Below are 25,934 nucleotides of genomic sequence, written 5' to 3' on the forward strand. Positions count from 1 at the left end.
TCTCCGCAGCAAAAAGGCTCTCTCGCGCGTCTAACTCATCGTGGTGGCCGGAGGCCAGTTGGGCGTGGCACGCCTCGCCCGCCCGCTCACTCGCCTCGGACTCACGCCCGCGCGCCCTCCCCTCCTCCCCCAGGGACAGCCTCTCACTCTCGACGGCAGCAGAGCAGCCTCTCCCTGGGCAAAGCGCACCACTCTCACCTTGTATAGCCGACTTGCCCTAGTTTTGCGGAAGTCTCTCGTCGACAATCCAGTCCTGGGACGCGGACGGACGGGATCGGGGCGGGGAGTGGTGGATGGGAGGGGCCCGCCGCCCCACTAGAGAGCGGGGGAGGGATGGGGTCTGGAGGGGGTGTCCCTCTCTCTCTCTCTCCTTCCAGTGTATGTATGTGTTGCCAGCGGGGCGGGGACCGGGAGGAGGAGGAGGATAAGGTGAGGAGAGAGGGATGAGTTCGCCCTGTGGGAGAGTGAGAGAGAGAGGTGAGCTGCCTTCTGCGAAAGAGAAGGGGACGAGCGCGGGGTTGTGTGTCCGCAAAGTGGGAGACATTTGCTGCCAAGTGAATGCTGCCGCCCCGGCACCCCCTGCTCCCTCCCAACCCCCCCACCGCCCGCCCGCGCTCGCCTTGAAGACCCCACTTCGCTTTCATTCCCACCCACTCCTGGAGGCCCTCCTCTTTCGGCACTCAGATCGCCCCTTGATGACTTATATCCTCCGATATGTATGTATTCGCATCCCTGTAATTTCGGGTACATGTGCCATAAATATATCCTCGCAAGCGTGTGTTTGTGCGTATATAAACCTTATTGCAACACGCTAATTGGCAACACACGCAGCGAAGAATGAGGTGTTTACTATTGATCGTGGGTGGTAAGTGGTACTAATAGTTGTAATGAAAAATATATGAAAGAATCATAGTCGAATGAAAATATTCAGAGACAGTCTCTGAGCAAGTTGTTCAATTGGTGGCAATTCCAGATACTGGTAGGTAGGGGGTTGCCTGTCAACGACAGACTTTTTTGTCAATCTGGCAGCTACTGTTCTAATGAATTCGCGAATTTTGAGTTATTTACGGGCCTTCCTCATCTCGCTCATTCGGGTTGGATTGTTGGCATGAAGGAGTAATAAATTTGTCTTATTTTGGTAGGCTTCCAGCTTTTATCAGCTGGTTGAACCAATGGCGAATATTTGACAGTCGTATAATAGAGCCGGGTTAATATGATAGGTTTGTAAATCAAAACCCTTGATGCGTGTTGTATTCGGGCGCCAGTGGGCACAAGGCAACGAGGGGAATAGCGGCAGTTTGTGGCTTTCTGAATTACTAGGAAACATTCCTATTTGTCCATCGCCGATGTCGTTTTATTTATGTGTACGAGTGTGTGTTATGCTGGTAGGTTTTTGTATGTGCGAATCGGAGGAAATGATTCGTCGTAGTAGGCTCGGAGGATACAAGTCGTAAATTAAATATAATTTTTTTTTCATCCGCTCAGCATCGTCGTTCCATCCGGTGGTTTCCATTATGTCCACCTCCTCCATCTCCTCCTGCCTCTTGGCCACCACGTAAGGCTGAGAACTTTCACTGCATTTGATTTGTGACGGCGGGGGAGGAAAATACGTGGGAGGGAGAGGCACGGGGAAAGGGTGGGCAGTGGTACGGGGGGGAGTGTGTCTCGGAGATCTGAGCCGCCAACTTGCGAGCGGGCAGTGAGGGAGAGGAGGGGGAGGGATGGGTGGTGGGTGGGCGGCGGAGTGGGTCGTACGGATCTAGTATTACCCTCCTACCCACGGCAAAATCCGTGGCGAGAAAAATTGATTGGTTCGAGGAAAAAAAGGGGTAACTCCGTATTGATCGAATGTGAGTAACCCCTCACTTGAACAAAAAACATCCGATTCCGTGCTCATACACTTTATAGAGTTGTAATAATCGCTCACTTTCCACGAGCCTTGCATCCGAGTATTCAAGGTAACACATTCACTTCTTGATAGCTGACAAATTTTGACTTACCACCGAGTGGATTTGCCAATGGACTTGCTATGATTTGAAAATGAACCTCCTCCAAACTGTTTTCATCGAGCATGACTCCAACATACATCCTCTCATATCCAAACGGATTTTTTAGTGTCTACATATTGGTCCAATTCCTTATCCGGATCGAAATAAACTGGAGGATGGTCCATTGAGAAACGTCCGTGCCTCACATCTTAACGTTTGTAAATTCCTAAGTGGAATTGACTAGTACCTTCCGCCAGTTCCTCTGAAATGATCTAAGCACCCTTAAGCTGGAGTAAAACATTTCGAAGACTGGACGTTTTACGGACCCTCCTCAATTACGTGGGCTACATTTCATGGAGGCTTCTCGTCCTTGGGAGCTCAGTGTTTGGACGGCGAGGGGGTGTGCGAAGGATGCGACTCCTCGCCGCTCCCGTTGCCCAAATGGGCGTCCTCGGAGTGGGGCGTGGGGGAGCGCGGCCCGGCGTCCTTGGGCGAGGCACTGAGGGGCGAGGCAATGGAAGATGTCGACTCCTCCTCACCCTTCTCTTCATCCTCGGGGGATCCGGGCCCCTTGGAAACGTCCGGCCCGGGGGCGCGGAGGTAGAGAGGCATGTCGTGGCGTTGGTGGACGTGGTGGTGGTGCGACTGGTCATAGTGGTGCGGCACCTTCTCCCCGCCCTCCGTGATCTTCCCCATGAACGAGCGGATCTCGTCGAAGTAGGTGGCGGACTCGTCCTCCGGAATGCGGGAGGCAGACCGTCCACCACCACGGACCGCGTGCTCCCGCCCGTGACTCCCTACATCGCTGTCCAGGATGGTGGGACCGTCTGCCTCGTGTTTCTTCAGATGGCGGTCCAGGTTCGTCTGCTGCCCAAAGCAGCGGTCGCACAGTGGACACTTGAACGGCTTCTCCTTGTTGTGGATGTTGCGCACGTGGCGTTGCAGGTTGGACGAGATGGAAAAGGATCTCTCGCAGTACTTGCACTTGTAAGGCTGCTCTCCGGTGTGAGTGCGGAGGTGGCGCGTGAGGTTGGCGGAGCGCGGGAATACCTTGCCGCAAAAGCGACAGGAGTATCGGTCTCCACGAGCCTTGGCGCTCCCTGCTCTGGGCCCGCCTGTCCTGGGCCCCCCGCTGGTCGCGCTGATGCTGCCTTCTCCACTGCCCACAGACATGGAGTCGGAAGCCCGGCTGCTGGGGCTCCCATTGGTCATAAGCGACGGGGCGGCGGAAGAGATGAGTCCATCATATGGCTTAGAATGCATGGAATTGGGTCTCAGTACGTCGTAGGAGTGGCCGGTAGAGTTGGGAGGCCCAGGGGGTCCGTTGAGGAGCGGGTTGAGAAACGGGAACGGCCTGGATGCGGCGGCTGCCGCGGCGGCTGCGGCCGCGGCCGCCGGCGACGTAGAGTAGGGAATTCTGACAACACCTTTCTCGCGGTACATGGCCTCCAGGACGAGGGGATGAAGGGGTTGGGCGTAGATGAGGGGGTAGTGGTGGTTTATGCTGGGAGGGGAGTTGTGCCCGTGCTGCCCCGAGTTGGGAGACATCCCCTGGGAGGCACTCTCGTCCGTGGCCCCGCTCCCACCTGGCGACGGGCTCCTCAGGATGACGTTCTGGTTCTCATCCTCGTCCATCCGCTGCCTCCGCCTCCGCTGGGCAGACTTCTTGTGGTCCACCCGGAGGTCGAGCGGCTGCTCCTCGGGCGCAGCTGGCCTTCCCGCTGGAGACATGTGTGGCAGGGCCGGGGCTGTCGGGGACGCGCTACCCTCGGCCGAACAGCCGATTGACGGAGCGGAAGTGGAGCTCCGGGACAGGTCGAAGGGCATCATCATGGAAGCGGACTCGTGGTCTCCGCCGCTCTCGTCGTCCCGCGCCTGCTCTTGGTGGGCCACGACTCGGAGGGACAAGTGCTGGGCAACCTCCCGGGCGTCAGGGTAGACGGAGGCTTGCTTGGGCGAGCCACCTTCCCGCATGGACGCGAGCGGCCCTGACGACCCCGTGCCATACTGGTGGGGGTGGTGGTGGTGGGGGTGGTGGTGGTGTTGTGTGGCGGCGGGTCCGCCGTGACCGGCGTACAGGGAGCCCAGGCCGATCATCTTCCGCGGACTCGAGTCCTTCTCGCGCATTTTCGCAGGAGGGGCGTGGTGGCTCAGAGCGGCTGGCTCCTCGTGCTCCTCCGCATGCTCGAAGCGGCGGGGGCGGGGCGAGGCGGCGGGGGCGTGGCGGGGGAAGAGTAGATTTTCGAGGGGCACGGCAGCGAGTGGCGTGTGGGCCGGTGGGTGGTGGCACGAAGCTGCCGTAGCCAGCCGCGGGCTGGGCTGGTAGTAGAGGTACCAGGGGGACGGTAGCACGGGGGAGTCGGCCACACTCATCTGGAGGCGGCGACGGTCCCTTCTCCGCCTCCTCCGGCTTCACGATAAACGCTCCGGAACCCAAGCACTATTACCTGAAAGCATCAAGAGTGAAAAAACTGAGTATTCATTGGCAGTTTTCGGTAATTCCACCTCTCCACCGCTCCACAAATATATTTGCGTCAACGGCATAGATAAGCATAAATATGCATCAGAATACATGATATGATACTTTTAATAACTCACGAAAATTTCAACATTCGTTAGCTATGATGTTAAAATGTTACATCTCTGGAAAGAGAAATCTGAATATATTTTCAACAAAAGTATTGAATTAATTTTTAAAGTTCTGACGCGATTCAGTATCTTCTGGTCACAGATGTATTGTTAAGCTGTAACCATACTGTTTTTGGCGATGATATTGGCACTTGAGAATTAAGGATATATTTGAACTCGGGAATGTACCAACTGAGAAGCAATGGAAGTATTCATTTCTTTCCAACCAATCCAATGGATATATTATTTGGGTTTTCATTTACAAAAGTTTACTTATCCTGCAAATGGCCACATTTGACTCAGCATGAAAAAACCATAGACATAGTTATCAACCCGAAGGACGGTGTGATAGGTGATGGTAGAGTTCACCCAATACTAAGCCCAACGGCGTGAGAAATTCACGGTATCATCTAAATCAAGAAAATAAAAATTCACCATATATTTCTCGAGTTTTCGCGTTTGAAATGCATCACATTAAAATTTTCGTGAAGAACCCGCTAAAATGATTTAGCAACAATTATCGGTTGAAATCACGAAAAGAGTTATTTCATAAAGCAAAATAAATCACAAAATCAAAAAGTTTTTTAGTTATGAAAAAGTTAAATGTTTTACTCCTTCCTACAGTGATGTCACCAAAGTAAGCTGATTGCTTCAAAAATACCGAGTTGTTTGCTTCAAAACTTTTCCCTCGACCGGATAATCAATAAACCGCTGCTTTTAAGGGAGTTGATAAACTTAAAACCTTGAATGCTCAACTTTAGAGCATTTAGAAATACAGTTCAGGCCCCATCTTTCTTCAACCGAGTTACCATAAGTCAACCGTATTTGCATGTATATTTTAAATTTCAACGCCGCCGACGGCAGCTAATTCAGTATTTTCGGCTTACGGTGTCAGGTCCGCGGGACTGAGGGGGGGGACCGCATTCCTTCGTTCGACGTCCAAAGGTGGACAGATGGATATTCCTCAGGTTTCGCATGGCCCTATGCGTTACAACGCGGCCACTCATCTCACCAGTGACCTCTCTCCATGAGTGGTTACTGACCCAAGTGTTCTGCGTATCTCGCCTCTCCGTGGATGAGAAGACCCGCCATACGTGGCAAAAGGGCCGAAATCTGGGCTGCATCAATCATGAAGTCAGCCAATCCGGTCACAGGAAGCGGTCAAGATGAAGGTGAAGATACGTCGAGGCGAGCGAGGGGACTTAAAATCGACCCCATCACCCTTGTCCTATTGCAGACACACCTTCCGCCTTCCCCCCTCCCGCCCCACTTCGGCCGCCCACGCCGTATGGATCGAGAAAATCAAGAGCCGAGAGAGGGAGGATGAAAAGGAGGATCCTAGGATGGAGTTTCACGTGTGATGGATGACTACTCCCACTTCAACCGCTAGCCAAGCCGTGAACGGGCGGGGCGGCGGCGGGAGGGACCGAAGCGTGGGCCTTTTTGGCTTCGTCCGCTAGGAACGTTGGCCCGGGGAGAGGGGAGGGGAGGCAGGGGTCAGGTCTCCGCACGGCGAATAAAAGGTGAGGATGGGTCGTAGCTGTGCAGCTCTCGCTCTCTAACCGTCGGCATCCACACCCGGAATAAACCAGCTAACTTTCAATTGAAACTTCCTCCTGCCGTCGAGAGTTGAGAATAATAAAGTGTAAGCGATTTCACTTATTTTTTATTGTACGTAGTATCTCCATCTTTTCCTAACGCGCTCTGATCTTTGTATGTTCCACCTCCCCTCATCCCATCTTTTCATAACAGATTTCTTTATACAATTTCCTCTAAATATCGTAACTACATTCTACGTTCACTATTTATCTTTCATTAGATTAGAAATATTATTTAAGCCCAGATTTTTTATCTTTCTCGCGGCAAAAGAAAATGTTTACGATTATCATAAAAATTTTGGCCATTAAAAATCAGGTACAGAGTGGATTTCAACCGGCCACCAACGGATCGACTGAGATTTCTCGAGAGAGAATTGACACATCAAACTCATTTTAGCGACTTATGCATTGAGAATGACGGTGTTTCATACGCCCATACTTACATTATTTCGCAAAATATTAAAATTCATTTAGCATCGGTAATGCCTATCGCCACGCCACCGGTGTTGGAAACATCTACTATCCTGTCAGTCACGTGGACATTCCATGCCGTTGTCCGCCGATGTCTGACCCAAGCACGAGCTCTATCCTCCGCCACGCCCTTGCACCGCCTACCCACCAGCACCTCCCCTCCCTCCACCCCCACACACTCCCGCGCGCACGAGCGAAGGAAATGACGACGCCCTGACAAGCCATCCGCTCGGTCGACAAATCTGCAATCTCCTCTCCGACCACGGAGAGGAGTCGACGCGATCTCGATGGCTGTGCGGTGAAGAAGAGGAGGCCCCTTTTTACTCGGCCGCGCGCAATGTCTCGCCAACGGAGTCGAGGATGGGAGTAGGCCTAGGTGGGGCGTCAGGGTGACATTATATTTGCTTACAGAACTCATGGCGCGGCGGTTGAGCTTCCATATACGTGATCCGCCCCTGCGCCGCGAGTGCTTATTCTTCTCGGTCGTGGTCTTACGAGAGGGATTGAGATTTGGATAGGGAGAGGGAGAAAGAAAGAGAGAAAGACGCTCTTTCCGCCCGGACGAACGACTTTTCTTTCGTTTTCTTCGTTCTGATAGTTGACGCCCCATGTTTCGAGGACATATAAGCCCGTCATCCTTGGTATCATCGTGCTTTTTGGTTCAAGCGTAGTCTGGTCAGCTGCAAACCTTCTTCTATCTTCCATCGTCTACGCGGTGCCCTTTCGTCAATTGAGAGCGATATGTACGTTGCCTAGGGCACAGATCACACTGTCGTGTATGCTATATGTCCCCCGTGGGCGTCCCTGGTATTCTGAAGAACCTGTCAGGGCAGGGGCCAAACTGTGAACAACGCCCATGCCTGAAGAAGAACCTGAACCCGTGATAATGAGGATGAAAGACCAGGCCTTTACCCACGCAGCTAGCCTGCCCACCAACGTTGACTCGATAAGCATACTAATAGCAGTCAGTCATTTTGGCGTTGCTTAGAAGTGCCATGTCAAACATTTAAATCAATTTAACGAATAAAAAGTCGAATAGCCTACCTACTGGTATATGTAACTTCCCACCATATTTATGTCATTTATCCATGCCTAAGCACCTACTTCCTATTCCTCAATTTATTCCGAAAATGCTAGTCTTACTCTTTCTTCTGACATAATATCTGATGACGCCTTTTCAATAGATAAACTGTATCCTGCACTGATTTCTGCTCGAATCTATATTTTTAGATATTTTATCTTATTGTACCCGTATCGGTATATGCCGGTCTATAATTACATTCCAGTGGATGATCATTAGAGAGAAAGCGCGAAATTTTTCAAGTGTTACGCAGGATATTGTTTGTCAGAACAGAATGTCATTAACATTTTATGACTGATACATATATTCCATGTTTTGTTCATCCTGCAATCGTTTCATCACGAGTTAGTGCTAAGCTCAAAATATAATAGTGTAAATTCATAACTTTTAATATAATAGTTCCAAGTAACGTTTTTCCTGATATCGTAACCTAAATATCTATTGCCGTGCGTTGAAATCTCTTCCATCAAGCGTGATGCCTGTATTCCCTAATTATATTGGAGCACAAAAATGCAGCGTAAGGAAGAATATTACAGCAACTCCTCAATTTAGTTCAACAAATTTTTAGCGAGAAACGATATTTATTACATTGGGATGCAAACGTTTTTAGCAAAAAACAATTTAACATTACTTTCCCACACAACACCATAATTTGTGAAAGAAATCTAGAGAGCATTTCTTTCATTCACACATACGTGTTTTTTATCTCTGCACTGCAGGTACTTAGCTTATTTTCTTCATTGGAAAGAGTCGTCTTCTGTGCTACACATAAGGACGCAAAGAGGGTGGTGAAATGATTTATGGATGTAAGGAAATAGTGGAAGTAAAATCGCAATTTTATTTTATCCCTTCTTATCTTCCCCTTTACTCTCCAGACATGGTGGAATTTATTAATTCGTAAACACTGACGATATGGATGAATATTAGTAGCTTAATTAGGTTAATAGATAACATTTATTATGGCGGAACAAATCCGTTGTTGGTGTCTGCCAAGAACGATAAGTGCACCGAATCGACATTTGAAGCACCTTACACTCGGCGCTCTACGTACAACGCCATTTCCTACTCGTCAACCTCTTGCAATAGGTGTATATCATTAGCACTCGGCAGGCCGTGAGTTTGCAAATTTATCGCCAGCAAATGTGGAACTTTTGTTTTTTCTTGCGTTCTGATCATTTCCTTAGCAATTCAAGTAGCCACAAGATCGAGCGATACGCATTAGCCATCAACGGTTTTGAAATAAAAACTCGGGCGAAAAGAAATGAGAAGTCATGGCTTTGGAGGGCGTACATCTGGGCCGACAACACAGCTCGCCCGTCTTTGACCTAATGCGGAGTCTTATGACGCTGCTGCGAGAACATCTTCTTTGAGCCCAAGGTAACGCCCACATTTAGTTTCTTCGGCTGTAACTTAGAGCGGCGACGTGCCTTCAATAAACCAGTTCTCTCCTCCCGTCTACCTCATCCTATGGAAGTAGACTGCTCTACTAAAAAGAAATTCGCATGCCTTGGACATACTTTCACGTTTTCCTTTCAACTCTTGACAGGTGATAAACCATTTAGGATGACAGTAGAAATCCCTATGTTGTTCTAAAAATAATATTTTATACTAGAGCTTTTTACGAAATTTCCGAATCATCTGCACCTAGATCACCAAATGGATATGTTATGTGAAAACACGGTTTACTAGGAAGTTTTCGTCCCGTTTAAGTTTATGTCCCCACTGAGTGTAATTTAAGTAGATTCAAAGTTCCCCAAAACATTACCATTTCATGATAGCTTATTACTCCATGGCTACTATTATTTAATAGGTGACAAACTTCGACGAATTATATCGAGAACCGTCAGAGAGGTGATTCCGGTTATATAATGGCAAAAAGTAATTTCGTGTTCATGAGAGAAAACTGAGAACAATAGCTACTTCAATACATTTTTATTAGAATTAGACGGAAGTCATCATGAAAATGCTTTATAATACCTTTACTTATTTCCAAATCCCTAGTTTTCAGTCAATTTGACTGATGTAGCTTTATCCTTTATTTATCTGTGACGGGCAAACCAAATGTATCTCGAACAAGGAGGCGTATAAATCATGGGTTTAACATTTGAGTTATAAGAGTTTGCGTTCATAGTTGAAGAAGCCTTAGACGCATTCCTTGCATTTTAAATACAAAATATCTTAGCAGTTTTCCCTCCATCAACATTATTTACGGAAAGATATTTCTTCAGAATCTCGACCGACGGATATTCTCGCTTTTCCCGGCGGCGGTGCTCGGAATAGCGTCAGCAGTATAAAACGTATCTCAGAGAGAATTAACAGCACAATACGAGAAGAGAAAACCATTTTACAAAGCTCAAATATCGTTCGACCCTAAGTAACCAGAATTCGTTTTATTTTTGTATCTCGACGAAAATTTAAAGTGATTCGTGAAATGAGGAAACAACTATCGGGGTATCAAGTAACATATGCGACCCTTCGATGAATCCCTCCCCCTCTCCCTCCACCCGAGATCCGACACGTGGAATTTGTGGCCGACCACCTGACGGCCTGCTTCTCTCGTGGGCTCTCTCATTTCGTGGAAGAAGGGCATCATCGAAAAGCGAAGGAGGTTGAAATAATCTTTTTTCTTTTTATTTCCGTTCGTTAAAACATTCTTTCGCGCGTCCGCTGGTTTGCAGCGCCTGCGCCTAGTGTCGCAGGTGTCAAGGGGGAGGGAGGGGGAAGGGGAGACACCCTTCCGTTGGCGATGCCCTCTCAAGGCGTTCGGCGGCTGCGATCTCCTTGCCGTCCTTGTCGTGAGGATGGCAGATGTCTCAACAGGGCAGGGAGAGGAAAGGGGGGGAGGGAGTCGCCCAGATGAGCGACTTTCCACTCCCCCGACCGTGCGGCTGATGGGTCAGAAATATTTCCCAATTTCCCCGAGGGAGGAGGCTTTTCGCCGCCGAAAGCCGGCTAAACCATGTTGAACTTGGGTACTTCGAAAAGTGAAAGCTTTTTAATGGTTTACTCTGAAGGGTCAAAATATTCTTAGGTCCCTTACGAAGCACCCTTTCCGTGCATTCGGTTCGAAAGACTTCGGCAATTTCGCATACGAGTGCATCTACATAATATCCCGCAAGCCAGATCTAAGGCGCGTGGCAGGTGGTGTTAGATCATCAGCCATTTATTCATTAAAGAAGCACTTTTACATAAAGCTGAATACAATTGTATTTATTTCTACATAAACATTGTCACACACGTATACTTGCTCACATGTATGGCCGTCTGCGCCGCCCAATAATGGGTGTTTCGGAGCAAAGCATTAAATTCTGTATTTTACTTAGAAATGCAGGGATCGTCACACTTGATTAGGTGGTGACTGTGCATCGTGAGAAAGGAAGGTAAATAAAATCACTTATTCCGTGCGGAAAGGAGTATTAACTTACTGCTCGCTGGGTTAGCCCAGCGTGACCTCCGGATTTATTCGGATCTCCCTCAGACAGGAACGCTCGTCGCCTCACGGAGAACTCCAACCAAATCGAGCCCCGGCGAGCAATTACAACAACTGTATCAGTTTTCATAAACATCCCCGGACAGTTATCAAGACAGCAGAGGGTATTTACCCGGATTGGAAGCCAAATGTGGGATTTACCCACATTTGGCTTCCAAAAATCTTTCGAATCGCGTTTAACGCAGCGAAATAGGGCCTATGATTTGTCTGGTGTGAGGGAGACATTGAGCATCATTTCTGACGGCCGAAAGTTCAGAGCATTACCTCCAGTACGGTGATTTCACTCTTGAAAGCCTTTTTGGTGCATTATGACCTTGCCGTTGGTGCACTTAAAATTAAATGCTACTCCAAAAACTCCACCCATAGGCGGATACCTCAAAAAGGTTGGTTTCGATGAAGTCTTTGGAAACGATGATGATATGCTTAAAAGGATGTTATTAGACTGACAGATGGAGCGATCGTGCTTTTGAGGAAAAAGTCTCCTTTCTTCGATAGGAAGGGGTGTGCTACGCTCGTCGGATTTTTAAAACATTTTTAAATATCTTCACGGAGAAGCTTAAATTTTGTGCACACTCTTCAATCGGCCCACGGAGAAAAACTTAACTCGCTGACAAAATTATTTCGAGATGAACAACATGTGTTCAAAGCGCATTAAGCACATTGCTGATGTCCATTGATAAAAATTAAGTAATTACTGCATATCTGACCGTCCTCCCTTTTGCCATCGGGCATGAATTGTTTGAAGATGTTCATTGCTGCAATTTATTGATTACTCTAATTATAACAAGAACTGTAATTTAAACAATGAATGATTTAGATTTTTCTAATTATTCATGGCAGAACTCATGACCAATAATTTTCAGTTTTGAAAATAATGCACGTAAGCCGTACTGAATGCTTAAGTCGGGTAGCAAGGACTAAAAGAGCATTAATCAGATGAAATGTCGGAACAAAACTTTAACAATTCTTGACTTGATTCAAAAATTACAATGCCAACATCAAAAATACACGTTTATACTCCTCAGATCGGTGTATAAACGTGTTTTTACACTCAGATCTAAGCGAAATTATTTTCACTTACATATCACGATGATGTAGAAACACTCACGAGAGCAACATGACATTTGGACGGCAAAAAATAACACAAAATAAAATAGATAACACCTTAAGGACAATGAAATTAGTTTTTCCGCAATGGGTATGCATTTTATATGTTCGTTCATGGTCATTTGGTGCCTTCTCGTTATGCACGATCTCTCATAATACTCGTATATTTTGTTACGACGATATGATGTAAGCAAGAACTAAAAGACGAGCGCAAATAGTAATTACAAGACCGGTTAAACTGGAGAAATGGGTCAAGTAATATATGCGGACATTGTATAACGCAGTTGATTGAGTTTGAGATTGGTTTCGCGCGCACATCACCCATTGGACGTATTTTATTGATATCGTTATAATCGTCCGATGAGCGACTTGGAGAGAATTCTCCCCCGGACCCAGTCGACCACCTTACAATTCGTGGGCACCATTGCTAACCTGGACAAGACGTAGGTGGCCCGCATTCGGGGCCGGCGTCTCCCGAAAACACCCGGAACCAAATGCTTGAGCGGGAACCGGAGGGGCTGGTGCCCGGGCGACGGCCGCCTCACTTCTTATATGACGGACTCTTTTCGACCGCAGAGGATCCTCAAAGAAGAGACAGCGAAACCCAAAACCATTAAGGAAGACAGTTCGAGAACGCTGTCCGCGACTCCAAGTTTCCACGCTTCGTAGGAATCGAGCAACTCTGCGTTTTTGCGTGCATTCGATCCCCGTTTGCGAGGCGGCCGCCGCTAAGAACTATGTCGAGGCAATCGGTCGGCCGAGATAGGGTGGGGAGGATGGAATCCAACATCCACCAAGGACCTTTCCCGCCCCCACGCCCTCTCCTCACCCCCCTCTCCCACGATCTTCTTCCGCCCCGTAGGAAAATGGAGAGGAGATATTTTCGGCCGTCGGACCCATTTCTCTCTGAACGAGGGAGAGATGTGGTCCTTCTGCTCGCCACGTTCCACCCTCACCAGGTTCACCCCACGCGACACGAGGGTGAGGTGTTTTTATTTTAGATTTCCGAGCGATTGACAAGTGTAGCGAGTCCTCCGCGGAGCGATCGGAAGAGTGGGCCGCGCCACACGAGATTGGGCCGAAGGAAGGACGGGGATGGAGTTGGTGGCCTCTCGTTTTATTTCTCTTTTCAGTTTTCATTTCTGCCTACATATTCTTCGTTCCTTTGATAGCTGGGTTGTATCCTGTGGGACGGACGATCCGCTGACCGCTCACATACCCGTGATGAGTGTCCCTAGAAGCGGTGCGCAGCCCAAACGACCATCTGGGTCTGGCGAGGCGGGGGACGTGTTTTACTCGCGTCCTACGAGGACGAATCGATTTTCAGATGACATATCGCATTTAAGTAGCCTATTAAATATACACTACATAAGCTACGCTACGTGTTAAATCTGCACTAGGAGTGTTTTTTTAATATTTTCGACGTCGAATTTTATTAATATATCATCGCCGGATGCACAATATCGTTTTACTATTTTGATTTATCAATTTAAATATAAAATTTGAGATAAAAAACTTAAAGGTGTACAATGATAGGTATCGTTGCTGCGAGCTCCATGTCGTGATCTATATTCTCGCCGCCTTTCCATTTTTATTCATCGTAGCCTTTCTTGTGCGTCATGTTAGGTGGGGATTAGATATGTAACAGTTCTTAGTCTATGGATTCCGTAATGATACATCTACCTTCAACAATGTACGACACACTACAAATAATAATCATTAAGACATATGTGATGAATTATTCGGCACACTCCCATATTTTGACGGTCATATCGCCTTTCGCAATCATTTCCTGCCATCCTCATACCGATATTGGATAAAACTTGAACGGGCACGACGCAGATTACATTTTCCCATCCGTCTCGTTGCCATCGACTAGTATGTCGCCAAGCTTCCCTCCTCCAGCACCGGACGCCCATTAGAAGCTTCCGATGGACGCTCGAAGGATGTCCTTGGCCCAATCGCCCATCCGAACATTGAGTCTCCACGCATCTTGGGTTCTCTCCACTTCGATATCATTCGCCTTGGGACGCCGGGAATTAGAACCATGCTCTCCACGGATCGGGTGGCCGTGGAATCCGGAGCGCCTAGGTCCGGTGGAGAACGTGGCCGGCGTTGCCTGCCGTGGCACATCGCGCGCGATGTTTACGCAGCGGTGTTGAACGCCATTCCTTGTCGTGTCTGGAGATCTAGCCGACCACCGACGTCAACCAACTCATGAGGGAGCGGACCGAAAGCATTTATATTGGCAGTCATAAACGGGAACTCCGTTTTTGTAACCTGCGCACCCTGAAGTTCCTCATTTTCCCAATTTTCCAATTGTAAGCACGCCACGGGCGATTTGAGTATGATGGACGGGCGGATTTGCGCCACCGAATGCAGAACTGGCAACCCTTAACCTGGAAACTTCTCAAAGGGGGGGGGGAGGGGATTGTGTCGATCAAGGACCATTTACCAAAATGAGAGGGATTTATTCATATTGAATTTATGAAGTTGTCCTAAATGACGCCCTGCGTTTTTAACTATATTATTCATTTCGTTGACATAAGATGAAATCATAGTATGATACAATGTGAAATTGCTGCCGCATCTTTCATGTCCAGTTATCGTATTATCCATTCAATCTTTGGCCCATCCCCTTCCGCAACTCAACTCAATTGCACAGTTACAGGGATTTGCTGATTAGTATTTCCATGTTCCATTGTGAGTGCAAGCCACATACAAGCGGAGAGAAATGCCGTGGGACCACGTGCGACGACCATAGTCAGCATTTATAGCATTACTTATGACCGCCTTAGCACCTTTAAACGAAACAGGAAAATATATCTTCCACTAAACGTCATGTCCATCTCGACGTCGGTACCACTAAGGTTGCTCTTAAGATGCGCCGAGGTGCACAACATGGACCTAGCGTAGTGATAAACCGCCACTAGGGAATACCCCGACCGATCCCGTTTCAGAGAAAGTGGGAAATTCAAACGGTTGGCCAATCCACCCGGTGTCAGTATCCTTTAAGAGTAAGCGCGCAGGGACGCGACTCATCGCTTAGCGGCAAAGCTATGATTTTCCTATGTTTCAGATTTATGCCCCGCTATTTTAAGGATATCTGCTGTAAAATAAAAAAAGTGTTTAATATAATACAAGGACTCGGTAATGGAGTTTAGTTCATCTCTGTAATAATAATAAAATGTCTTTATTGGGGCGAGATTGAGAATAGATAGTCCCTTCTCCCACCCAAACCCTAACCCCCTAACCCCTCTTTGTATCCATCGGAGGATAGGAGTTCATTGAGATCAATTATTAACGGTCATTTGGACAAAGATTGCCTGGCTGAAGTTCTCCACCCCTTTCCACATGAAAGATGTGACCAAATCCCCGTCAAAACTCATATCCTCTCTTATATAGTCCTCCCATTTATCCTTCCTTCTGTCATGAGTTGTTCGCGTAACAAAAGATAATTTTAAGGTACAGAGTGCCGAGCAAATCACAAATTCGTGTCGAGGTTTGTTCCCAGGAGCTAGTGCCACTCGGTGACGTTCACTAATCTTGTCGATCATTCAAAGAAGTCGCAACATTTTTTCAGTAAGCAGCAACTCTCGAGAACTTCTGGAAAGAGAAATCTTGAGTTTTGTAAACACGACTATGGATTCTGTGCATGGGAACGCAAAGAATAAGAACGTAATACACAAACAACGTTGACTTATTGATGAATAGTAAAGATATAAATTACCAATAAATCTCACTGAGGATCTTAATTGGAACAAATAAGACGTATTTTTCGGAATTGTTGGTAAGTATTTGAGACCGGTAACAAAATATGTACGCCTATATCATACGATCAGTAGTTTTACCCATCTCTTCCAAATTTCAATTTTAAACTACCCGTAATGTCAACAAAATCACATCACTGCTATACAAATGGGATCATGCGAGCAGATCAATAGCAAAGTACTCCTGTTAATTTCAAGTTATTTTGAAGTCACCCACGATACGACTTTAATAACCTCAGGTTGGCCTTAAAATCAGCAGTTACATAAACGTCGCTATTGGCGTCAAGGAAATAACATTTGAACTGAATTTTACTTCGAGAAAATGTTGTTTGAAGAGGATATGGGACTTTGAAAAACTCGGTGTCTTTTCTACGGCAAAGTTGTATGGAGTGGCGCTAAAATTCTAAATATAAAAAAAAGAATGACAAGTTAGAGGTTAAAACCTGGATCACGCGCGGCAACTGATCACGTAGCGAGCCCAGGGACGGTGGAGATGACAGATCCAATGACACCTTCCCTTCTTGGATCTCGCACGAACTGGGGCAATTCAAGCGATGAGGCCACGGAACCTCCTTTTCATTCCACCACCCTCGGGTCCACGAATGCGTCGTCCTCTTTTCGATGCCACTGCCCACGCGCACACCCAGGGGGAAAAGGGAGGTTGGCGGGCAGGCCGGGGTGGGGGGTGAGGTGGTTGGGGGGGAAGGGAGTGCCGTCAGGGGTGCTTCGACGACTAGGTTCTTAATTTAGTGCCATTGGTCATGCATCAGGGCCCCGTTACTCAAAACTACCAAGTCGTGGAACAAGTCTTTGGAAGTTTTGAAGTAATATGAAGTCTCATGACAATAACAAATGAAGCACTTGATAACATGCCAGCGTCAGAGGAGCTTCTAAGATGCTGTCATTCAAAGCAAAGGATCACACAATATTTATGAAAATCGATGTAAATGTTTTCGGGCACGAAACTTCACAATGGACCTCAGCGGTATGTCATTTGTCACTATAAAATGCTAAAAGACATAAAAATCTTAAGAGAACCATGCTTTTATTTATGATTATATTAATGATCATAAAGAAAACTCATCTTTTCTTTAACTTCATCATTGCCGAATCCTTTTCAATCTTCCTGAACCGCGATCCTCGCGCAGCGGAAACTTTTATAATTATAACGCCAGGTTTTCTAATCTTTTAGCTAACGGATTGGGAAGAATTTTTTTGGACCAGACCTTTAATCACAAATTAACTTTTTCTCCCCAAAAGATAGTCGTGTCAGAGCAAGGTCCATTTGATTTAGGCTAAAGATATAGGTCCATCCGTTCCCTTCTGTGAATTCTAACTCATAGACGTCGCACAAGAATTTTTGATCGAATTGGCAGCCGTTTTACTTTCCCCATGAAAGAAAATTCTCTCGAATGAACACAGAGATTTAATTTTGGCAAAACGCATAATAGAATCGTCTCAAACTTAATATTAATGTTACGGATGACGGCCATCATGTAAAAATTGTGTGCCGATTGCTATTCGGGGGGCTTCCTCATTGTAACGTGCTGAAATTTCTTGGATAAACATTCAACGCGAATGAATGCAAAGCAAGAAACACGTGAGCCTTGCGACGGGTAATCATCCCATGATCACGAGCCGAGCGGCCCAATGCGGCAACGAATCAACGGAGAGAACGCAGTGGTAGTAGCAACAAGAGTGATGATTCGAATTAAGGATGCAGACGAATGGATTTGAAAATATGATCAACAATAGGCACAATGTAACGTCAGAAACTAGGTGTTCATAGATTTAGCCCCAATACGAGTATCTTCTTTCTCTCAATGTGCTGAAAGAGCCCCGAATTGGGCACCGTATGCCAGGCTGTCTTAAGTTTAGTGAGTATTGCCAGGGACGCTCCCTCCCAGGGCACCCCTTAAAATTGCCAAGCGCCCTCGTTTGCGACTCGCGGGGCGTGTGTGTAGGATGTAAAAGTGAAGGGCACACATAAGTGAGCGGGGCGGGGCCGCGACGGAAGGGGAGGAGGAGGTGACATGAGGGAAGGGGGGTGTGCGAGCGGTGAGCTAGGGGCGGGCGGGGTTCGCGACACATCCACGCCCGGGACCCCCACTCACTTTCACCCGGCGCCAAAAACTTTCCCCTCCCTCCCTTTCACCCCACCCCCTTATCCAGTTCTCCCTTCTCCCGCGCAGCCAGGGCCGGAGGGGGCAGGGGGGGCGGGGGGGTCCACTCTTAAACCCTCGTTTCGCGTGAGTGTGCTCCTCTCTCGCCCACAACCCACCGTCCCCCTCCTCCTCCCGGCTCCATCCTGGGGTTCGTCTTCGGAGGTCGGGCGACGGAGGGGTGGGTGTAGGCGAGAGTGGGTGAGAGTGGGCGGCGGGCGGTTGGATGAGCGCGAACCACCACCACTACCCCTCCCCCCCCCACACCAATCCCTCCGAAGAACCGGTTCCGGGACGGGGCGGCCCATCGCACCCACCAATGCCCCCCCCCACATCACCTGCATATCATCGTTTCGGCCCACCCCCGCCCTCACCTCAACGCACCCACCCAACTCCCCCTGCACCACCCCCCCTTCCCACGCCGGCGAACTGATCTCCGGGGCGTGGCCTGCTCCTCCGTGGAAAACCGCGGACCGCACGTTTTATCGCCGATCATTATTATTACAACTATTACGCCGCGGAGGAAAAAAATATGTGAGCGTATTGACACTTAACGGTGGTTTTTCATTGTAAATTACCGATTCGGTATTTTCACCGTCCGACAATACCTGAATATTAATCTCCGTAAAAAACTAACGAGGGTGAAAGAAAAAATTTCCCTCGGTGTGGTGTGCGATAAATAAGGAGAAAGGTTAAACGAGTGTATCACAGGAAAATTGAGAAATACGTTTTTGAGTGCTCAATTTGGGGTGAAATTAACTCGATATGTCGAAAGTGTGTTAAATACATAAACGGTTTTATGAATTTCTTAACCTTGCAGCATCCGGCTCCACCTTTATACTGCGAAAATACGATGCGTCTGAATTCTCTCTTAATCAAGTCTCTTAGTCTTTATAGTAACTGAATTTGTCATGCAGAGTGTTTGGCTGGTGACTTGCATATCATTTCATTATATCATCAGGGAAAATTATAAAATATTATAAACATTACACTAGTTTTTCATTATACACACCATTGATAATATTAAGAATGCATATTCTTGATGCTGGTGCAGAAATGTAGTTATTTTTTCAGAAATTGAGTGAAACCTTTCATAGATGCTCCATGTTATTCATCAGTTTCTAATCCGTGGTTTGGCCAACTTTATCCTCTGTGATTCCTTGTTCCAAATATTCATCATCTAAGGCTGTACATGTAGTCTCCTCTATGGAACTTTCCATTAATACCCCACTAATCTTCCTCTCGTTGTTTACCTTCATGATTTCCATGGCTCGAAATATAGCCATCCTTTTTTCCCTTCCCTTGTAACGGTACGCGTCTTACAAGGTTGTGGTCCATACAGGAACGTTAACGTTTGCGGATTACTGGGGTAGAGAAAATGTTTTCGGAAGCTCAGGTCATTAGCTCTTCCTCTCAACCCTATGCATTGAATATTGACTATGGACATTGATAATTTATAAATAATATACATATAATTATTCACTGTTCATTTTCTATGTTTCCTAGCGGATAATCACAAACCGATCCTTAGTACGTCAGACTTAGAAGTATTTTCGAGAGCCTCTTTGCTGTTTTTCAAATTGGATCTACTTAACTAGTTAAAGTTTTGAGTTTTATTTGTATTTGAGGCACTCGAGTGCTCGTCATCAACACTCAAATCGGTAAAAATTGTTGACGCTCGGCAAATAAATGACACTTCTTTGTTTTTTTTATCGATTCCTTTGCTCTTGCGGCAATCTGTTTGAAGTTTTCTTATCGGGGCTCACGTTCTATTGGAGGATGTAGGGATGAAGTTCGTACTCATTTATGTAAATACGTTTTTATTTCGCAGACCAATTGAAAAATTATTCCAATTCCGTGTGATACGTAAAATGTATTCGGTAGTTGTCTTAAAAATAGGGTAATGTACTCCTTTTGATGTTGTTGGAATGTACGTCGTCAAGTATTGGCTTCACTAACTGTTTTAAGGTGATAATATCTTTCCATGGTGAGCACAGAGTTACATCACACCCATTTGCGTCTATTGAAATACCTGTCAAAGTTCATTCAGAAGCCAGAAGGCCACTTAAAAGTTGTTTTCTGTTGCGCTTTGCGGTTTATGTAGTAGGAAGCGCAATTGGGTTATCTAGTCATTCAGGTGGCAGAGGTCACTTTGCCCGCCCCATCCGCGCGGTTAAGGTGAAACCATAACATCATGTCGCACAAGACATCACGCCCGAGGCGGGATTCGAACCCACGACCTTCGAAATAGGAGGTCGTCCTTAACACCCGCCCGCCTGTGCTAATCACTCGGCTTCGGTGCTCATCTTTACGATGCGAAAATTAGTATTGTCGAAAGTTGTTAATTTCCACATTTAGGTAAAAGGTTTGTGGCAATGTATTCATGACGGGCTCATAACCTCGAAAATCATAGTGGGTGGTAGAATGGCTTTAAGAGTACCACGCTGTTGGTGGTGGGTGCCCCCCACCGTGCAGATTTTCATATCTCAAAGCAGGTAGTAATAGTACTCGAATATAAGTGGCTGGGTGGTTATATTAAACCTCGCCTCCAGAAGAAGTTTATGGGATTACTGGAATGGGTTAAATGGGATTCATGGAATGGGTTATTTAGTCATAGTTACTACAATAAAGGCGGAGCATAAGTCGTAAAAGGCATCATGAGGTTATGCGGCTCGCACTCACATGAAAAATACGTGGAATTCGAATGATCCAACATATCAAGATCCAAAACCGATCACGATCCTGACACATTCCCTCAATAAATTAAGACGACGTCATCGACCGGTAAACGGGGAATATTCATTTTCATCTCAGCATAAGCACATCTGATAGTGATGGTTTAAGCGCACACTATAAACAAGGATTTTCCGCACAAGACTTCTCCACACGCACGATACCGACTTCTCGTCATCTCACTAAGACGCGGATGTTTTGGATCTAATCAGTGTGCAGCCTCGAGTGTGAGATCACCGTTCAGGTATTTGTTTCCGAGTCATAACCAGCGGCTGCCTCTTTCGACGAAATGAGAGTGCTCTGGCCGTTAAGTGTGAGAGGTTGATTCCGGAGTCAAAAACTGGCCGGTCAATCGCCGAAATCAACCCGCCCAAATCCACCCTTTTCCCTCGGAGGTAGGTCGGCTCGGAGTAGACGAACAGGGACGCTTCATCCTCTCCCTGCCGGAACGAGAGCTTCCTGGTTTCTCAAAGAGCTTCTTCCCTTTAAAGGGATGAAGAATGATGAAATGACCTCCCGCTCCCTGCCCGTCAGCCGCCCCACGTGCCTGGTGTTCGACAATGGCGTCTCGGGGACCGCCTTGCTCCGCACCCACTCCGTTGATGATGTCGGTGGACGATGAGGCGAGCGTTTCCGGCACGTTGCGTTTCCCGCACATTTGACGGCCGCGGACTCTGGTAGCAGTAGAAATAATCGTCGAACGACCTTCCCCGCATTCCGACGGCGAAACAACGGGAACAGTGGCAAAGGTGAAATTTGCGTGCTTGTAATGGACGCATTGAAGTTTTGAATTTATCGTGTTGAAATTAAATCAATTTTGGAATATAAATCTTTTGCGGTAAATGTTTTCCTTACCTATTACAATTAAATTAATATTTTCATGTTCTAATTCTAACGGCAGCATGGAAGGCTAAACGCTAGAGAAATTAACTTATGGTTCCCAAGGTTCAAATCCAGTTAAATAGTCTGAGGACAATTCAAACTAAATCCAAATTTTTTCTCGTTGCTATAAATGCAGGAAGAATCGCTGATGGCAGAAGTCGGGGCGCCCTACCCTGGATACATAAATTGTCTACACGATAGAGATTTGTACAATATTATATCTAAATATGCCTTTCATGGTGGTTATGGTGGACCACTGCAGAAAGAGTTTGTAACATGCATTTAGTGTACTGTGGGATACTACAAGGAAAAGGACAATTTTTCCATCTTATGAATTGGACGCAAATTATTTGACAAGGAAATTGTTAACTGTGTCACGGTATCACAGTGGAAATGAAGATCCCTAGCGAAAGACCAATAAAAAATGTGTATTTCAAATACGAGATGCGAGTAAGGACTGATTTCCTAAGAGAATTGGTAATACATATTTCAGGAATATTAAAGTGACCGGAAATTAGCGATGAATTTTACGATATTAAAGAAAATTAATATTAAAGAAAAAATGAAATTAAGGTATACCGAAATTTTATTTATTTATGGGCAAGTCGTATAATATTCGTATTGTTAACTACTAATTCCACCTTACATGGTGTTTCAGGAGGCATTTTCAATTCCTCCGGAGTCCATAGGGGATATGATTATTACATTTATTTTCCTCAGAGCATATGCTTGGAAAATCATACTTGCGGAGCAATGGCAATGCGAATATTTCATCGAGAAAATTATAGTTTCCGTATAGATGCTTCATTATTGAAAACCAAATCTGTCGTTGGTCTGTAAATGGATTATTTAATAAAATTATTCCATAGAAAGGTCTTCTCGTACATGTGCAATGGGCAACTAAATATTGAAATATCCGATTGAAAATTGAAGAAGTGAAGTGGTTCCCCGATTCATCAAGAGATCATTTACTGCATCTTTGCATCAAAATTGCATTGAAACGGGCGCGAAAATTCTCCGTGATTTCGTGTCGTCACGAAAAATGAACAGCTTAAAAATACATGTTTTCAACACACTAGAAGGCTGATGACATTGGAAATTTGATTTTTTATAACGGAGTGGGCCTTATGTTATTATTCATCATTTGGTACTTACTTATAATAAAAGCCCCTGAGCCTCCTCCCGCCGACGGTCAATTCGTTCCGCACAATCAACCGGTGTATTTGGGCTCCTACAATCGCAACGGACCTGATACGGCAAAAGAGACGAGGAAAATGGTGATTTAAACATCTTCTCGTTTTATTAAATCATTTCGAGTATATTTATGCACATGAAATATTCCCAAATATGTGCTCACGCACTCTGTCGTTTTTTAAATCTTCACAAGGAATAACCTTCTGACTCAATTAGTTATCTATTAGACCAAAGATAGTAATCTCAAAATATATCTTATTTTTAAATTGTTTTGTTTAAATTTGACTTTTCTATGAAAAATTTTACCATAAATTATTGACGCAAGAAAGAAGTTTCCTTAAACAGTATGCATGCGTAGAAATGCTTTACTTCTCGTTGCGGTTTGCGCCATTCCCGCCTTTCTTCCAGTTATTTACGAGTGTCGACTATAATTTCTCGCAATTTCTATTCATGTATTAGTGAAAAAAATATGCTTAGCAATATTTCGATGATGATATCAGTGTGAATCAGAAAAATATTCAATACAAATCCCTACTGCAAAAAACGTGAACCTGATGTTTAAAATTCACAGTTTATTTGTTATTTTTACAACAAATTTGGTAAGGAAGACAGTTTTATAAACATAATTTACATAAGGTGCTACAATGGGAGGATTGTATTGATGATGTCACATATTCCATATGAAGACATAGGATACGATAGGAGGTATAGCAAGGAAAAGATCGGCGATTGATCAGCAACAATAAACAATCAGAACGTGGTCATCATACATTTATGCAATAAGTCATCATATACAATGAGATGTCATCAATTTACGGAACTTCTGTAATACACGAGCTCGATCGCCGCAGAGACCCATCTAATTATTATTTTTCGCTAATAATTAATGACGAGTTTCACCGTTTTTGTGCTATCGACCAGTTAATGTCGTTGAGAGCGCAGATCAGATATCGGGGAAGATATTCAAAACGTCCAGTCATTGCATAGTCATGGAGAAATACCAAAGCTTGTGAAACGTTGACGATATTTTATTAAATCCACCGTCACATTTTGTTTTAGCATTCTTATAAGGGCGAGTCCTTTTCTCCGAATGGTGAAGGCCCGGATTTTTTTTTCAACGCATGAATAAACGTGACAGTCCCAATACTTCGCGCGAAACTATTGGAAGAAACTGGAGTAAGTTGTCGCCCAGCCGTCGCACGCAACGTGAGAGCACTCCGCGCATGGAACAGTTCGGGGATTTGACCTTTGGGAGCGGCCCGAAGGACCACGGCAAGGGAGGAAAGCAAGAGATGGCGCGCGACGACGTCTCAGCACCGCGCCTCCGAAAGAGTCCGCCAGCGTCATATTGGAAAGAGCTCCATTGACCTTTCTAGCGCCGAATCGCCACTCCCCTCAACCCCCCCCCCCCCGCGCACACACAGGAAAGATCGTCGTGTCGAGGAACCCACGTCCCCGTCTCGCACACGGCCACATGGCCCCGGGAGAAAATGCGAGCTCATCACACGGGGAACGACGCCCCACTAGCATAAATTAAAAAGGACTCATCTCTCGTGCTAAACGGACGAATTGCGACGTGATTTTGTCAGCATGATAACGCATTTAAAAATAAGCATTATCCGGAAATATAATGGCTATAAAGATTTGCTCTCAGGCGTTTTCCGAGAGTTTCTCAAATTCTTTTATTACTTTTTTGTCGAACATTCCAAATAGCTTTTTGAATAAAACGAAAAAAACTATTGTTGAGAAAACCACTGATTTTGATGAGCCACGAAAGCAGAAATACTGTATATATATATATATATATATATATATATATATATATATATATATATATATATATATTTATTTATTTATTTATTTATTTATTTATTTATTTGTTTATTTTGTATTAGTATCATGTTAGGTTACGAAAAAAAGTCTTGAAAGGGTAATGATCTCTGCGTTTGTTTCCTAACAAAATGCAAAGTGCGACATTTTCAGCGATGAATGCTGGAGAAGGAAATAGTTCAGCCTTTTCTCTCATTCCTTCGGTGGCGCTGCTACGACATGAGGATGGAACAACGCTTTACTTTCGGCATGATATGGGAATAAATAAAAGAAAATTTGCCTCGGCAATAGAAATCCCGCACAGAGAAACCGAGAAAACCGGCACAACCGCAGGTAAAGAGGACGTGTGAGGAGAGCGCCAGAAATGCACCCACCAATTTATGCCTCATCGTCTGCTGTAGGAAGCCAGTCAGAGATTGACCATTCACCGTCGTGAAGAAAAAGTAATTCATCGCCTCCGTTTTCGATGATCCTTTCAGTGAGTCACTGCATATTGGACCGCGATATCTGATTATTTTTGTCAAAGAAGAATATATGCATAAGTGTCATCAGGCTCTAATCGCTGGCGATCTGTACGATTGTCTGCCGATATGTTTAATTTCAGAGAGCTCAAGGGAAGGTGGAAGTTTAGGGACGGGGTTTCCTTTCCTCTTATAGCCTTTGGAGTAGTTAAGAGAATTAAAGAACATGAGATTACCTACTGGGTACGTAAAAAGAGCGTCTACAAACTCTCAGTTCTAAATAAACATACATTCCTTTGATACTTAAGCTCCCGCAGTAGTATCGCAAGGTTGGTTACCAAACCAAGCATTCATACCACTTAATCCTTCCCGTCAAGTTAAATCAGGTCTCTGAGATGAGAGAGGAAAAGGATTGGCCTTACACGTTGCGAAAAAAATGTGGTGTCCTCCCTCCAATTGTCTGGGTGATAATAGAGCCGCTCGGGAAGGGAATTGCATTCCTTGCATAGTCTCGGGAAGGAGGCCTTTTCCTGGATATC

At 45.8% G+C, this 25,934-nt stretch overlaps 1 protein-coding gene across 1 annotated transcript; it reads right to left on the minus strand.

Annotated features, from left to right (window-relative positions):
- Positions 1–2,366: 2,366 nt before the first annotated feature.
- Positions 2,367–4,361, minus strand: LOC139685826 (histone-lysine N-methyltransferase PRDM16-like). Its single transcript, XM_071582944.1, has 3 exons — positions 3,562–4,361; positions 3,236–3,480; positions 2,367–3,085 (listed from the first exon to the last, which is right to left on the minus strand). Exons 1-3 carry the CDS (start codon positions 4,359–4,361, stop codon positions 2,367–2,369), a joined length of 1,764 nt encoding a protein of 587 aa, XP_071439045.1.
- Positions 4,362–25,934: the final 21,573 nt, after the last annotated feature.

Source organism: Hetaerina americana, unplaced genomic scaffold (assembly GCF_022747635.1).
Source record: "Hetaerina americana unplaced genomic scaffold, ioHetAmer1.1.p SCAF_12, whole genome shotgun sequence".
In the NCBI taxonomy this organism is placed as follows: Eukaryota; Metazoa; Arthropoda; class Insecta; order Odonata; family Calopterygidae; genus Hetaerina; species Hetaerina americana.

Excerpts from the sequence above, each read along its gene's own strand:
- LOC139685826 (XM_071582944.1), bottom strand. The coding sequence starts at position 4,361 with ATGAGTGTGGCCGACTCCCCCGTGCTACCGTCCCCCTGGTACCTCTAC. Across the intron at positions 3,481-3,561 it reads TCGCCAGGTGGGAGCGGGGC|CTACCCCCTCATCTACGCCC; the intron begins CACGGACGAGAG and ends CATAAACCACCA. Across the intron at positions 3,086-3,235 it reads TTCCATGCATTCTAAGCCAT|GCGCCAAGGCTCGTGGAGAC; the intron begins ATGATGGACTCA and ends CCAGAGCAGGGA.